This window comes from Peromyscus californicus, unplaced genomic scaffold (genome assembly GCF_007827085.1).
Source record: "Peromyscus californicus insignis strain IS unplaced genomic scaffold, ASM782708v3 Scaffold_20__1_contigs__length_68692818, whole genome shotgun sequence".
Lineage (NCBI taxonomy): Eukaryota > Metazoa > Chordata > Mammalia > Rodentia > Cricetidae > Peromyscus > Peromyscus californicus.
This window is the reverse complement of record NW_026294503.1, coordinates 66,508,099-66,525,275: the sequence shown is the minus strand read 5'-3', so window position 1 is coordinate 66,525,275 and position 17,177 is coordinate 66,508,099. Positions and strand designations below refer to the sequence as shown.

Here is a 17,177-nt window from a genome sequence, read left to right as displayed (position 1 = left end):
AACCGCTATGGCCAGCAGTGTTGTGAGGCCTTAAGCCAAGTTAAAGGCTTTTCCTGGGGACCCATGAACAGCATCTCAGCCCAGACAGGACACTGATGGCAGACCAAGGAGTGGTTCCATCTTAGTGGTCAGCTTAGTGAGCCGGTGGGTTTGCTGGGGCCGCACGCGGGAGTATGCAAGAGGGTTACACACAAGAGCATGGCTGACTCAAAGGGTGTCACCAAAGAGCCCATCCCAGCAGAGGTGACGAACTAGAAAGCTGTGACTCTGGACAACTGTGCTTCTGCCCAAAGTGTCATCAGTTCCACGGGACCGTCTTCTCCCCTCATGACTGTTCACTTTGTTATGACTGTGGGGTGGCCTCATGACTGATGGACTTTTCTGTGCTTCCTGAGTCTGGGAAATTTCAAGAGCTCCTCACATCTTATCAGTCTCCCTCCTCCCTTTGGGGGGAGCACCTCAATGCACAGCACACAACTAACACTATCGAGGAAGTGGAAAGAGCCAGGAGGCGTGGTGGTGTGCATTCGAGAAGCTGAGTTCAAGGCCACTGTGAGGTACACAGTAAGACCCTCTCTCAAGAAATAAAAACATGGTGGGGGAGGTGAGAAATTAAGTGAAAAGACATCCTGCAGGAGGAGAGAAAAATATTTACAAATCACTTCTCTAGTAGGTTCTAGTATTCAGAGTATGAAAGGAACTCTTTCAACTCAACAAGACAAGGACAGCCTAGATAAGAAAGTACAAAGGGGCCAGAGACATGGCTCTGCAGAATTTGATTTCCAGCACCCACATCAAATGGTTCACAATCACCTGTAATTCTAGCCCCAGGGGATCCAACACCTCTGGCCTTTTCAGGCATCTGTATTCACGTGCACTCAAGTAAATGTGCTCTCTCTCTCTCTCTCTCTCTCTCTCTCTCTCTCTCTCTCTCTCTCTCTCTCTCACACACACACACACACACACACACACACACATACACTAATAACAGCTTTTTTAAAAAAAAGAAGTGTGCAAAGGATTTCAGTGAATTTTCATCTACAGAAAGTATACATATGGCCAACGAAAACATGAAAATATGCTCAAAATAGGCATTAGAAAAAGTGGGGAGCAAATCCATAATTTATACCTTCTAAGACAATTATAATATTTATAAAAAAATCAGGCAATAACAGATACTGGTGAGGGAAGCTGGGACCTTTTGTGCTTTTGTTTTGTTTTGAGACGGATTCTCACTATGTAGCCCTGGCTGACCTGGAACTCTCTGTAGACCAGGCTAGGCTCAAACTCTTAGAGATCCACCTGCCTCTGCCTCCCAAGTGCTGGGTCTAAGGGTATGTGCCACTAAGCCTAGCAGAGAGGTTAGAATCTCTGTATGGTCCTTAAGAATTGGGCTGGAGAGTTGGCTCAGTGGTTAAGAGCACTTGTGACTCTTGCAGAGGACCCGGGTTCTATTCCCAGCCCCCACGTGGTGGCTCACAACCATCTGTACTTAAGTTCTAGGGGATCCCATTCCCTCTTCTGACCTCAGTAGGCACCAGGCATTCATGTGGCACACTGACACACACACAGGGAAAACACTCAGACACACAAAATAATAAAATAAATATGAAGATTGTCATGTACCAGCGAGTCCACTCCTAGAGCCACAGGCAAAGGAGATGGAATCAGTTACACGTGACATAGAAGCTCAGAGCAGTACTAGACAAAAGAGCACACACTTCATCAAAGAATGAATGACTAAAACTGAGGTATAGTACATACTCACAATGAGTTTTTTTTTTAATCCATGAAAAGAAATGCTGTTACAATGTGAGTGATTCCTGGGGGGAATAAAATCATGCAAAATAAAAGAAAAAGAAAAAAAAAGATTCCCCTGTTGCACCATCCATTCACAGAGGTGTTCAGATGAGGAATTCCAAATAGACGGAAACAGTGAGAAGAGCAGGCTGCAGGCACAGATGCAGGGCTTTCTTTGGAGAGATGAAATGTTTTGAAACTAGGAAGAGGTGGTTGTCTATACCATTGGAAACAGAGAAATGTCAATTGTTCAGCAAAATGATTCATTTTACTATCAATTTTATTTCAATAAAAGTACAAATTGAATGTGGGAGTGTTAGTAAAAGGGACAGAGAAACTGTGTTCCCAGACTTAGGGTCCCACGATCCATCAGTGGCAGTCTGGCATAGCCTGGGGGACTGTCCAGGGCCAGAAGGACACAGGGACAACATTGGCTCTATTCAACTGGCCTAGGGAAGGGCAAGCTAGTCTTTGATGGCCAAGAGATGACTATCTGGGACACTGGCTGCCATCAGCTGAGGCAACCTTAGGTTCTCTCACCGGATTTCCTGCTTATTTAACTGGCTACCTGTGTCTCAGGCTTGGGCCATGAGGGACAGTTGGCACCCCAGTGTCCATGTTCGCCCTTGATGAACAGTGAGCTGAAGCAAGATAAACTGACTAACTACGACATTTCCTTCATCATCCAGAACTGTGGCCCTGAAGCTTGGACCAGGATTTGTGTGTGTGTGCCTATGTGTGTATTCAGGTGTGTATCTGAGTTGGTGTGCATAGGTAGGCACACATACGTGTGCGGAGACCGGAGTTCAACTTCAGGTATCTTTGTCCATTGCTCCTCACCTTATTTATCTATTTGTTTATTGAGGCAGGGCCTCTCCTTGAACTTGGAATTCTTCAGTTGGATTTAACTGGGCTGACTGGCCGCCCGCAAGCCCCTCAGATCCTCCTCCTACGACTGTTTCCAGTGCTAGGAGAGCAGGCACACCCCACCGGGGCTGGCTTCAGGTGCTCCGGATCTGAACTCAGGGGCTCACAATTGCGTGGCAAGCACTTTGTCCGCCGGGCTGCCTTTCCAACCCTTTAGACCAGGTATTTAAGGTCCAGTCTTGCTGAAGCTCTCAACCCCTGTGTCAACCAGCTAATGTCAGCACCAAATCCCACCACTGCCAGAACCTTCTCTCCATCCAGGAATCAGCAGAGCAGACCAGTGTTTACTGGACAGAGAAGTCCTCTGAGGCGGGCTGTGTCTTCCTTTATCCCCGTGTGTGGTGGATGCCTGACATGGAGAGACTGTTTGATAAATGCTGAGTGAGTCATTTGGGAAGGGACACCCTCTCAGGCCCTCTGCTGTCACTGTCTCCGGGATGTTGGATGGGGGATGATGACTTCACCCCGCCACCAGCTGGAGTCACTGCCTCCCCTCCCAGGGCTATTATTGAGCAAGAATACATGGAAAATACTTGAAGTGAGACTACTGGAGTTAGAGACAGGAGCACTCAGGGATGGGAGGGACGGGATCCGAACAGCTCGGTGTTCACCGCGATGGTTCAGCAGCAGTCAGACCTACAGAAGAGAGCAGAAACCGGAGGCTGTGGGAGGCACCCGGAGGGCAAGCGTCTGCTCCAGGCATCTATGCTGCAGAAAACCGGGCTCTGAGAGGCCCAGGTCATAGGCTGCAGCCACTCTACTGGCAGCTGAGCCACGGTGCAGCTACTCATCCGCCGTGCAACCTCAAGGAAGTTGCCTAACTTCCTTGGGCATTAATATCTCATTTACGAAGTGGGGATAATAATAGCGCCAGCCTTCAGGGCTGTTGTGAGGATTAAATGAATTAATATATGTGAGGCGCTTAGAGCCGTGGCTGGGAGAATGAACCATGACTAAGTGTTAGCTGCTGCAGTGCGGTCACGGTCATCTTCATTATTATTATTTACAAGGTATCTTCCATCCACCTCGGGGAGTGGGTGGACCAGACGTTGGTGTCCCCCTCCTTAGGGATGTAGAAACAGGGGCATAGGAAGGTAGAAGCCCTACCCACTGTTACACAGGTAATGAGTGGCCCAGGTGAGGCTATGACATGGGGTCCTCAGAGTCACAAGTTCACACACTATGCCAGAGGTATGGAATTGGGCAAAGAGATGGTCAATCATGCTCAAAGGAAGTGTCCCGGGCAGACAGCCCATGGAGGGGACAGGGGACAGGGCTGTCCGAAATGGCATCTCTCCATCAAGATACATTCCTCTGTCCTTTATACCCCAGTTCTTTGGGGTGGGTTCATCTCTGGCCTTTTAAGTACCAAAAATGCTGAGCATTTCTCCTGCCCTTCAAGTGGTCTGATTGCGGCCGCCTCTCCAAGGTCCGAAGTCACTCCATCTGGCTCAGGCTGAGGGCACTGCCTACCTGAGGCCACAAGAGTGCAAGGAGACCACTCTTGGGGCTTCACAAACAGCATGCTCATGACCTGGTCCCTCTGCTGAGGAGGGCTGGAAGGACCTGAGCTGATGTCATCCGAATAGCCCAGCTCATTTTCTCTAATTTTGGAGATAATTACTTTGCTCAGAGAACCACCTGCCCCTCTCTTGGTGCCTCTAGCCTCTCCCATCCCCAATTCTACCCACACAGGGCTAGATTCTGCCTCCTCAGACATGTGCCGTTTAAGCTCTCTCAGGCTCAACAGTCTTCAGTGACTCCCTGACACACACAGAGATCTGGAGTTTCTCTACCCAAGGTCACCCTCTAATCACTTCAGCCTAGTGGGTCTTTCCCTCACAAATGACCTGCCCCTCACCATCCTAGGATGCTTTCCCTACTTCTTAAGGGTCAACTCAAGCCCTCTTCCCTTCAAAGATTGAAATCTAAGTCTCTCTTGCAGGCAGCCCATGAGCGTTAGTTTCCCAAGCCTCTCTGCTTTGTTCATTCCCTTCTCCAACCCGGCAGCTGCAGCCTCGGGGACTCAAGTCTCGCCCAGAGGTTTTCTCTTAAGAGGCTTCCTGACCCAAGACCTCTGGAAAAGGTCAGCAGATGTGCCAGTCAAAGCCATGCATGGTACACAAATGTGTTAACCTGATTGTCACCACACACGGAAGCACAGATGGAGAGAAAATACAATTTACTCGTACAAACAAAATAGAAGAGCTGAGTATAAACCAACATAACACAGAGATAAAGCTGATTTGATAAGACACACAGACACACACACACCACACCAAACAACAGCATAACCACACCACATACACAACCACCCCATACACACAACTACATACACACACCAAACACACACACACCAAAGATGCAACATAACCACACACACCACTACATACACAACCACATCACATACACAACTACACACACCAAACATACAACATAACCACACCACATACACAACCATACCATACACACAACTACATACACACACCACACACACACATACACATACCACATACACAGCCACACCACACACACACAGAACTACACACACACACACACAAACACACACACACACACACACACACACACACACACACACACACACACACACACACAGATAAAGCTGATTGGCTAAGCCACCTGCCTTGAATGCCCAAGTCAGATCTCCCTGTTATCTTCAGGGTTTTATTCTATGACCTTGTAGTCTTCCCATTTTACAGGTGAGCTATGCTGTGGCCCTAAGACACGTGTGGCTGGCTGAGCATCACCAGCTGTCAGTTCTGTCAGGGAGCCACCTGCATGGGGACAAGTGGGTAAGGTCTCTACCATCAGGCCATGGGATTCCTAAAGCGGGGGTCTGTCTTCCCCTGCCCCACTTCTCTCCAGATCTCAGCTAACGCAGGGACAGAGCCTTTGTACCCTTGGTGAACTGGGGCTCATTCTGGTTTTCTTTACACCCTCCCTTTACCCTCTAGCAAAGTGTGAGCATCCCAGGTACCTGATCTGGGCCCACCCTTCCTGTGGGTGGTCCAGATCTCCTGCTTCCTCCTCTATTATCATCCTCATCAGCAACACAGGGCGTTCCATCCCTCATGGCCAGTATCTGATTAACTCATTCATGCTACTGTGTAAATGACTTGGTAATAACCTAGTGAGCTGTTTCTCTCAGGGACACTTGCCTTTGTAGGACAAAGACACCAAGAATAAGCTCTTTGGAGGCAGGGCACTTTGGACTGTTCGCATCCGAAGTTGGTTCTATGTCCAACAAAGATGTGATAAATGAATCAACACCAACAGATGTGACATAACACCTATACAGTGCTTCCTACTGAGTTTTATACTTGGCAACCTCTTGATGACTGTGCCTATTATTTGTAATGGTCAATTTTCTGGGATCAGCAGCAGTCTGGGAGAGCCTAGGGTGTGTAGGGTCACCACCCTTTCCCTGTCCTCAGCATCTGAGGCCACTGTATGGGAATGTGCTGATGTGGAGGCCATACTGGAGAGGAAGGAGGGAAGCCAGGCTGAGCCTCTGGCTCTTTAGTCACTGACACCGGTTATTGGACTTTGAGAATGTTTCAGGCCTTAGGGAGCGCTTTGTTTAGATCCTTGTTGCTCCTGCGTTTATGTCTATTGCCCCATTCTCCCTGGGAGAAGCCAAGACCAGGAAGGCCAAATGTGGTGGAGAAGAAATTGAGTCCTGGGGTCTGGGTTTCCATCTGGTGCCACTCCAGGTGGACCAAAGTCCAACATCCCATAGAACTGTTTGCTGTGTCTTCAGCAAGGGGATGCCCACTGGTACGGGGCTGATCCTGGACTGCAAGGAGTCCTCAGAGGGAGGCATCACTTAGCTTACAGGACTCTCGACATATTCAGAAAACACCATTTCCCACACGCAGCTGTCACAGACAGAGGACCAGAGTGCAGAAAAGACAGGCCAAGCCAGAGACCGGGGTTTCAGCAACATTTCAGAGGAGCAGAGGGATGTGGGCCAGAAGGTGCTGAGAGAAGAGGTCAGGGATGTGTGGGGCCTAACGGCAAAATGTTGGAGGGCACTGAAGATGAGCCCAGTGGATGGGATGCCCATGGGCAGGCCAGGAGAAGCAAGGAACAGAGAGTGGGTAGGAGCAGAGGATGAAGGACATTATTGGCCGGGCTGGGGTGCTGCCGTATTTATCATGGAATGTACAGCTGGCCAAGCCGTTGACAGGGATGCTGTGCCAGGGCTGTGCCCTGAGAGCACTGAAAAACCCTTGAGCATCACACAGATGTACTGTGGGTACTCAGGCTGGCAAGCGGACAGAGGTGGGAGGAAGGGAGAGAAGTGTGCTAGGTGGCCCCTGGGAAAGTTCTGGGGACATCTGGGGAAGCTCTGCTCTCTTTACAAAAGGGGGGTCTTCAGAGGAGTGTTGAGGAAGTCGCTTCCACAGTCACCGTCTTACCACACATCCAAGAGCATGCCCAGGACTGAGAGGGGAGCAGAGCTCAGACGCCAGCTGTCCTGGTCCAGGAAGATCCATGAGGAGGCTGGATAGAGCACGAGAATAAGAGATGGGGGAACAAAGGGTGGGTGGAGGAGAGACAGGGAGAAAGAGGGAGGAGGAAGCAAGCCATGATGCTGTTTGGACATCAGCAATGAAGACAAGATGGCAGGAGGGAGAGGAAAGGAAAGCTGGGGAGACTGGGTTCCATGCCCAATGAACCCAGATGGAGCCCCAGCCTAGCCTGTGCTCAGAGTTTTCTCCCTTCAGGACCCTATTCAACTGAGAGCCCCACCTCACTCTGGGGCCCTGGTGGGGACCTTTGAGACAGGCCATTCTCCAGAGGTGAGGCAGCCATGGGCTGACCAAGGTGATCAGTGAAGGGGACTGGGGCTCATCATGGGAGCCAATGACTCAGGATAGAGGGGACCACAGATGGAGCCTTTGGGGGGAAGTCACCAAAAAACTGTTTGGTGTGATGCACAGCCGTACTCCCATTGAGGGCTTTCTGACTTTAGCTGTGTGAAGTCTGGACTCCTAGGAATGGCCTCAGCCAGGCTCAACTCCTGAATTCTCAGGTCTGGACACAGTATCTGGAGTTAGTGTTCATGGTTGAGGGCGATTCATGCCTTTCCTAGCTGATGCACACGGCAAGAGTGTGGGACATGGTGAAGTTCCCATGGTATGCCTTTGAACTCCCCAGACCATGTCCATCCTGTCTGTCCTCTCTACCTGCTGCCAGTGAGTCCCCACCAAACTCCATGCTCTTGACTCTTCATTTTCTCCAGTGACCCAAAGGCTTGTCCTCTCCTTCACCCACTTAACAACCTGACTGTGGATGTTTGGGAGGTGCAATGCGGACATCTAGCTCTCTCCAGAAAGTGTGATAAACATGTGGTTGCCATGATCCCATAGCTGTTGTGACCTGGGCTGCTCAACGCTAAAGATAGGGTCCTGTCACTCTAGTCCCCCAGCAAAGAGCCAATTCTCTCTAAGGCTTCTGTCTGCAGGAGGCCTGGGGAGAATGGATGCTCTGTGGGGTTTCTCTTTTCTAGGACAGAGGATACAGCTATGATAGAGTCCTTGTTGTGGGCAACTCTATCCAAAATGTCCATGTCATCTCTGCTCCCTGAACCCCTCTGCAAGGACGCCAACCACAGAGATAAATCTGAGAAAGATGGTACTGTGCCAGTGACATTCCCCTGGGGAGGCTGTGGCCTGGGGCAAATTACCTTATAACAGTGGGTTAATTAGATAAGACCCAAATTACCTGAGCAAGGTTTGCAAGCCCAGCAACTTGACAGTTTCATGTTGTTTCAGAGGTGGGGAAGGCCGATCTCTGGCTCAGCACAGAGAAAATGACTTCTTGCTCCTAGGCAAGCCAAACCCACGAATTAAGCTCTCCACTGCCCATCTGCAAGCCCAGCGCCACACGTATATAAAGGCAGCCGCTGGTCCTCACCACAGCCAGTACAACCTTCCTGGGATTCACCTTCCTCCCGTCCTTGTACTCCATCTCCACCAGCAACATGAGTCGCCAGTTCACCTGCAAGTCTGGCTCCGGCAACAGGGGCTTCAGCGGCTGCTCTGCTGTGCTGTCTGGGGGCAGCTCATCCTCTTACCGGGCAGGGGGCAAAGGACTCAGTGGGGGCTTTGGTAGTCGGAGTCTCTACAGCCTGGGAGGCGCCAGGAGCATCACTCTCAACATGGCCAGTGGCAGCGGGAAGAACGGAGGTTTTGGATTTAGCCGGAACCGGGCCAGTGGCTTTGCTGGCAGCATCTTTGGCAGTGTGGCCCTGGGACCTGTGTGCCCGGCTGTGTGCCCGCCCGGCGGCATCCACCAGGTCACAGTCAACGAGAGCCTCCTGGCCCCACTCAACGTGGAGCTGGACCCGGAGATCCAGAAAGTGCGTGCGCAGGAGCGGGAACAGATCAAGGCTCTGAATAACAAGTTCGCCTCCTTCATCGACAAGGTGGGTTTGCTGGAACGGGGGGACCTGGGAACAGCTCTCCTCTCCTCCTCCTGGAGCAGGGATCTCCAGTCCCTCAGGAGGCACTGCAGTTGGTACCCTTACTGTACACAACGTGTGCGTTCTCTCATCTCAGCATCCTGTAAAAGATTCTCTGTTGTCCGGAGAGAAAAACACCAGCAGGGGTTGTTTTTGCTGGTACAGGCTTTCAGGGACACTCACAGGAGAACCCTAGGGAAGAGAGCTGGGCCTTGCTGTGGAGACCTGGCCTGGTACCATTGCTGAGCCTTGTGGTCATGCGAAGCTGTACACAGGGAAGGCCAGGAGGAGGAGAATCAGCCTCAGGGCAACCAGAAAGCCAGTCTTCCTCCCAGGCACGCTGACCGTGTACCCTAGTCACCTGACTGGTGGATCAGGAGTATCAACGGGTGTGTGGTCACCCCAGGCCCTTTGGGCTACAGGATGTCTCCGCGGTGGGTGTTTGTATCAGCGGTTGAGGGTACTCTTGCAAGGTAGGGGTAGAGGCTCTCTGGAGTCAGAATTGGCCTATGACTGACTGTGTGGGTGGCTTTGGGGGGGGGAAATTACTTGCTCCATCTAGGTCATTATGTTCTTACCTCTAGTGTGGAAATCATGACCTTCCCGTGGGGCTTGCGTTAGTTTAGAAAAGAAGGCTCCTGCGAAGGTCTTGGCACAATGCCTGTCTCAGACTAAATCCTCCCCCAGTGGTGGCTGTTGTTGCTGGGGAGGGATGCTGGGAAGCAGAGAAACCTCAGACCTGGACAGGACCTCAGGGATCCTCCAGCTCAGCCAGGATGCTGGCTGTGGTATATGAGGGACAGTTTCCCCCAGCTTATGGGTCAGCAAAGCCATAGAGGCCAACGCCACACCCACAGCCATTTGGAGGACAGGCTGGGTGAGGGTTCACCCTCAGTCTCCTACCTACAGGTCTAGGGTCAGAGTTGGAAGGGATGTGTTGGCCCCATGACAGTCAAGCATCACAGCCCCGGGCCTTGTGGCCACAAGAGCAGCCCCTGCCCCACAGTGCTAGTCTTCCCGTGTGGAGGCCTCGCCCTCTGCTCAGTCTCAGGGGCCAAGGCTGGCGCGGCAGCTTCTTGTCCTCAAGCTAGTCACGTCTAGACCATCAAGGTGCTCTGAGGATTTAGGTCTGGGGGTGGGAGTGTTCTGCACCTGGGTGGGCTGTCCAGACCCTACAGAGGGGCAAATTCAGAGACACAGAAAAGCAAGATGAGGGTGGTCTTCTCAAGAGGTAGGAAGGAGACCCAAAGCCTGGTTAACTCTCAGGAGCTTTGCTCTCAAGAGCACTGTGGATCAGTGGATCACTTAATCCCAGGCAGAGAGGAGATGTCAAGACCTATTGGTGACCTAGCTGTGACCTAGTGGCATGTTGGGTACTGTAGTGTCCCGGATGTGGTTAATGCTCAGCTCAGGAAGAACTCTGGATTGGTTAAACCAAACTAAGTGCTGAATGATCTGTTAGAGACCAGAAGTTTGGTGCATGTCCTCAGCTCTCAGTGCAGAGTTCCACGTGGTGCTCCCACTTCTTGTGAACACAGCCTTGCTTAAGTGTGCCTGTGTTCACTGATGTTAAAAAAAAAAGAAGTCAAATTTTAAAAAATTGTGCTCTCCATAACCAGCTGGGGGGTGTATGCTAATGATCTCTGGTAAGTTCCCTGATCTGGTGACAGCCAGGCTCTGTCTGTCCCTCTGGTTCCATATTCCATGCTTGCTCCAGACAAGGTAGTTCTAGAGCTGCACATGTGTGTGTTCATGTGTTGGGGGGCAGCATCTGTGAGCAGAGATGGGGTGGGGCCCAGTGTGGGAGTCTGAAACACTCGGAAGCTCTTGGCTCCAGCCCCACTGAACTCTGCCATGTCATAAGATAAGGAGCGGACCTCATCTTCAGAGTGGGTGGCCTTTCCAAACAGATGCACCCAGTCTGGCTCTGTGCTGCTGCTTTTGGGTGTGCTCACACTTTACTCTGCTTGGTCACCGTGGGTTCTGGTTGATTGGAGGTCCACAGTGAGGGGACACTTGTCTGGGTTTAGTCCTGAGCTCTGCCCTTGACTAAACTTCTGGACCTTGGGAAGAAGCATGACTTCTTCATGCCCCGGTGTCTTCTCCACTGATCATGGCCAACCCACCTCTGATCAGAGCAGGCCACCTCTTACAGCTGTAAGGAGTAAAGGAAAAGACGCAGCCGGAGTGCTGAGCCTAAGGGCCTTGTGTGGCGAGTGTGATGGATTCCGTGGGACTCAAAGGTGGCTGGGCTTGGGTTCCAGGTGCGCTTCCTGGAGCAGCAGAACCAGGTGCTGGAGACCAAGTGGGAGCTCCTGCAGCAGCTGGACCTGAACAACTGCAAGAACAACCTGGAGCCCATCCTCGAGGGCTACATCAGCAACATGCGGAAGCAGCTGGAGACGCTGTCTGGGGACAGAGTGAGGCTGGACTCCGAGCTGAGGAATGTGCGTGATGTGGTGGAGGACTACAAGAAGAAGTGAGTGAGGACACAGCCTGTCACAGGACAGTGAGCCTTGTCTCTCTGAAGGGTTTAAAAGTTTGGTTTCAAAGTTTTGGAGGTGGAGAGTGGTGTTCTAGGCTATACCAAGTAGAGTCACCACATCAAAAACCCAGAACGTGCTCCCTGATCCCTGGCCTCCGGACTGGCACTGGGGACAAATGTATAAGTAGCTGGGCCGTGATCAGAGCTCTGGCCTAGGCTCAAAGTTGGGTAAACCTTTCACATTCTCAGAGCTTCTGTGATGAGAAAGAGCATGGGAACACTTGGGCACCGTTCACATTTGGTATGAGGCAGCTTGCTTCCTGCATTCCCCCTGGGTTCCCCAAGGGCCATTAGCTCCACACACTTCCTCCTCATTTCCAAGCTGGATCTTCTTCCGAAATTGGCCACTATATCCCTTCCTCCAGGAAGCCTTCCTTGCTCGGCTGACCCTTCAGTCTTTTGTGCCCCACTGGCTGGCACTCTTTTCCATACTCAGGGTCTTCCCTGGGTCCATCAGGGCTCTTGGCAAAGGGTGTAAGCTATGATCCCTGGCCTTCTCACAGGTACGAGGAGGAGATCAACCGGAGGACAGCTGCCGAGAACGAATTTGTGCTGCTAAAGAAGGTGAGCGGAAGGCGGTCCCAAGACCAGGGGCTGGCCAGAGAGGCTGAGCCTATCAATGTGCGCTGCCATCAGTCCCCAAATGAGCTGATGCAGAAGTAACAATGGGAAGGCTGGAGGACCATGACATCCAGGAGAAGGAAGGAAGGAAGGGGCCGGGAGGATGACAGGGGAGGAACCAGCGTGAGGGGCTCCCTGCAGCCCTGGGACTCGGCTCAGATGTTGCAGAGGTGACTTTTGCAACAGCCTGGCTGGGACACCCTTTCTGAAGGTTCTCATTCCTGCTCATGGATCAGATTCTCAGGATGGGAGATGAGGGCTGCACCTTCAACTGTCCCTACTGCCTTCCTTATGAGCCACACAGGAGAAGATAATGTCTTCTTCCTCCAGCCAGGCAGCTGGGCTGGGGATGAATGTCACCTTCTGGATGGCACCTGTGGTGACCGTGAATCTCTTGGCCTTCTTTCAGGATGTGGATGCAGCTTATGCCAACAAGGTTGAGCTGCAGGCCAAGGTGGACTCCATGGACCAGGACATCAAATTCTTCAAGTGTCTCTTTGAAGCTGTAAGTCTCTTTGCACCCCATTTTTCAGGGTAGTCAGCGGCTAAAACTCTAGGGACTTGGGGCAGGGAATCACAGAGGCTCCAGCTCTCAAGGAGGCCCCTGAGTCAGCCGCCCACCTCAAATGTTACTCCTGAGAGCCCCCTCTCCACCCCTGAGGCCTCATTCCATGGCAGCGGAACCTGCCTAGGGTCCAGCAAGGTATTTTCTTTGCACACGAAGGTAGCAATCTCATGTTCTAGACCCTATACGGCATCACTAGAGTTTGTCATTGGTCAAGCTGATCTATTCCCCCACCTATGGTCCCTGTAGGAGATGGCTCAGATCCAGTCCCACATCAGCGACATGTCCGTCATCCTGTCCATGGACAACAACAGGAACCTGGATCTGGACAGCATCATTGATGAGGTCCGCGCCCAGTATGAGGAGATTGCCCTGAAGAGCAAAGCCGAGGCCGAGGCGCTGTATCAGACCAAGGTGAGAGGCGGGGGGCGGGGCAGGTGAGGCAACACCATGATGTGAAGGCTTCTCAGCCTTCTTATCAGCCCAATTACACTCAGATAAGGGACAGTGCCCAGGTCAGAGTCCCCGGTGCCCTGGTGCCATGGCCCTTCAGCCAGGGATGCAGGGACCTCCACAGACCCCACGCCATCACACTTCTCCACCTCTGTGCTTTGGCCTTTCCAGTTCCAGGAGCTGCAGCTGGCAGCTGGCCGCCATGGGGATGACCTCAAAAACACCAAGAATGAAATCACCGAGCTGACCCGGTTCATCCAGAGACTCCGCTCAGAGATTGAGAATGCCAAGAAGCAGGTGAGGGACTTTGGCCTGTGGCCAGGGGCAGTGAGCCCAGTGGAGGGCATGTGAGTTGGTTGAGGGCCTTGGCTTCCCAGATGTCTCTAACAACAGAAGATATGAGTGAGGTCACTGCCTCCAGCAATTGGACGTCTCTGGGGCACCCTCTTTCCTGCTCACTCCCAGCGCCTTTCCTTGGGTATTCTTGTCTCTCTCAGGAAGCCCTCCCTGGCCTACAGACTGAGCTCAGACCTCCTCCTGCAGGCTGGGCTCCTCAGTGTTTGCCCTTCCCTGATCTGTTCACAGCTCTTGGCAGTCACCTGTTCCCCATGCTCTCTGGAATGAAAAGAGTCAGGGCACTGGCTGCTCCATGACCCCTCAGCATCTTGAGCTGTGCCTACACAGAGCAGTAGCTTCATGAATACCATTGATGCGACTGAGAAGGGAAGCAGGCTCAGGGAGTCCCCAGTAAAGTGGGAATGCCCCACATTAGCAGGTGGGGGCAGAAGATGCAGAGGGAATGAAATGATAGCCCACGATTCTACCCACCCACCTCACATGTTACTCCTGAGGGGCAGCATTCCCATTCTCTCTACACCAGATGAGAGGTGCGGTGAGGTTGTGCAGTATACCGCTGCTAGACACAATCCATGTTCTTCCTATGGGCTTTAACACAACCGTTCTGCAGTCACGTGTCCAAGTCATCCCGCCTTACTTCACGGGTGGCCATAGGATCAAATGAGATGAGGCATGGAATAGGTGGTGCTGAGCAAGGTGCTGGGCACACAGTGATGGGTGGTGCTGACAAGGTGCTGGGCAAATAATCATCATTCTGGGAGAATCTCCTTCCTGGGACCCTAGCCTGTGGGCCATGTGTCTGGGCAGGAACCATCATTGCATCTAGCACATTGTCTTGTAATATCTCTCCTCTCAGACCCTAAACAATTCAAGAACAGAAAGCCACTTACTCACAGTGCAGCCTGATGATCATTGTCTGGGCATTGAAGTGGTTGTGGTCTCCAGAGGACAGGGGGCATGCTTTCCACTGACCATATGTCTGGGAACAGGGGCATAGCTGAGATCCAGGAGGGCTTGCCAGCCCCTTCCAGCCAGAGCAGAAGTGTGGTGTGCATCCAGCGTGCCACTGGATCTTACTGAATGTGGGGAGTTTGGCTGCAGACAATACCCACTCCTCCTTCAGTTTTCTAACTTCTTGAATTCCTTGCTTAGGCTTCTAATCTGGAGACGGCCATCGCTGATGCCGAGCAGCGAGGGGACAGTGCCCTCAAGGATGCCCGGGCCAAGCTGGATGAACTGGAGGGTGCCCTGCACCAGGCTAAGGAGGAGCTGGCCCGGATGCTGCGTGAATACCAGGAGCTCATGAGCCTAAAGCTGGCCCTGGATATGGAGATTGCCACTTACCGGAAGCTGCTGGAGAGCGAGGAGTGCAGGTGAGCTTGGGCAAGAAGCCTGGGAAGCTTCAACAAAGGAGAAAACCTCACATCCAGCGTGAGCTGTTGGGGAGCAATCTCACCATGATTCCTGGTGAGATCAGGAATGCTGACAGCAGTTAGGAAGACCAGCTGGGCTGCAGGTGCGGCTCAGTTGGCAGAGCGCTTGATTAGCATGTGCGAAGCCTGGCTTTGATCATCAGAACGGCATACAACTGGACGTGGTAGCGCATGCCTGACATCCCAGCTTTTGTGAGGTAGTCAGGACTGTTCAAGGTTACCCCTGACTACATGGTGAGTCTGGGGACAGCCTAGGCTACATAAAACCCTGGGGGGAGAGAGAGAGCGAGAGAGAGCGAGAGAGAGAGAGAGAGAGAGAGAGAGAGAGAGAGAGAGAGAGAGAGAGAGACTCATACCCATGAATGCTGAATGCTCACTTCATCCTGGTTGCTGTGCTGTGTGGTGTGCTACATGAATCAGCCCATGCAGCCCTTACAACCTCCCCGAGTGTCTGGGAGCATCCCACTTCCTTTCTCTCCTGAATCCCACTCCTCCATTAGGTTTCCTTGTTTCCTCTTTGGGCTAGCCACTCCAGCTTCCCGGTGTGCTAGGGAGGGAGAAGGCTCACCGAGGCAGGATACTGGGAGTGGACATACAGTCCTCACACATGCACCTCTTAAAAACGATTATTCAGTCCAGTGTGTTGCCGGCTCACTCCCAAAGGTTCATGGGTAGCCTTCGAAGCTTCTGAGGCTCTGGTTGTACTAAAGCAGTCCTGGAGTTTCCACAGGTGCCCGTTGGGGCCAGAAGCCCACCTTGGGCTGGTGGGGGCAGCGTTTTGGAAGAGGCTGTGGGATGCCCCTAATTTTACTTCTCTCCATAACAGGATGTCAGGAGAGTACCCATCCCCTGTCAGCATCTGTAAGTATTCTGTGGGCTTGGAGCTAGGGAAGGGAAGGGAAAAGACTGAGATCACAAAGCCCAGAGGGCAGACCTAGGACTCTTTCATATTTATCATTCTGCTTCCCAGGGGATGACAGTAGGGGACAGCCACAGGAGAAGGGAAGTAAAGGGTGAATTCTAAGAAAATGATGCATGTGGGGGTCTGTGTCAGGCTTTCGAGGCTGGGTTTGCAAGTTACAGTCAGACTGGGGCTGGGGATTTAGATGGGTCGGGGGGACTAAAGGGACTCCAGAAGGGGTGCTTCAAGCTATCAGGACTGGATCTGGGACCATGGGTCTTAGATTGCCATCTGTGGGGAGCCAGCAAGAGAAAGAGGTTGGAGGCAGATTTAGCAAAGCCACTAACGGAGGGGACAGTGGTGGGTGCCCAAGACAAGGGAGTGCGTGGGTACCTGGTAGAAGGAGATGGGCTTGAGAATCAACGGGGCAAGACTCAGTCACAGTGGGTATAAACTGAGTAAGTCAGAGACACAGGGAAGGTGTCTTTGGAATATTCTCCCCAGGGTGAGGGAATGACTATGATCAGGTCCTCACAGAGCCCTGTCTGTCTTGGGGGGAGGAGAGTCCCCTCCCTAGCTCTGCCCGAGTAGGTCTGAGCCCAGCTCTCTCTCTCTCTCTGCAGCCATCATCAGCAGCACCAGTGGCAGCGGAGGCTACGGCTTCCGGCCCAGCACGGTCAGCGGTGGCTACGTGGCCAACAGCACTAGCTGCATCTCTGGAGTGTGCAGCGTGCGTGGTGGAGAGACCAGGAGCCGAGGCAGCGCCAGTGACTACAAGGACACCCTAACGAAGGGCTCCAGCCTGAGCACCCCCTCCAAGAAAGGCAGTCGGTAGAGAGGGCTTCCCGACCTCGGAACCCCAGGGCCCCTGGATTTGTCCTCAGCCACCCTCCTTCCCCCTCCACTGTTCTGAGTCTGGATAGCTCTGGGCTGCCACGTGTGGTGCGCGTCCCGTAGACACCAGGGCTTCATCAGCTTCAGCTCATCTCTGCTCAGGTCCAGTTTCTTCCCCCCCACCAGCCTTTGCCTCTGTCCTCACCATGCTGCCTGGCTTCTTGGGTCCCAGTCTGGGCTTTCTCATCTGC

General features: G+C 52.5%; 1 protein-coding gene across 1 annotated transcript; it reads left to right on the top strand.

Annotated features, from left to right (window-relative positions):
• Window positions 1–8,737: 8,737 nt before the first annotated feature.
• Window positions 8,738–17,177, top strand: LOC128116364 (keratin, type II cytoskeletal 71). The gene is made up of 9 exons (XM_052747543.1): window positions 8,738–9,181; window positions 11,482–11,696; window positions 12,266–12,326; window positions 12,793–12,888; window positions 13,198–13,362; window positions 13,573–13,698; window positions 14,911–15,131; window positions 16,018–16,052; window positions 16,716–17,177. The coding sequence occupies exons 1-9, from the start codon at window positions 8,738–8,740 to the stop codon at window positions 16,925–16,927; spliced, it is 1,575 nt and encodes a 524-aa protein (XP_052603503.1). The 3' UTR covers window positions 16,928–17,177.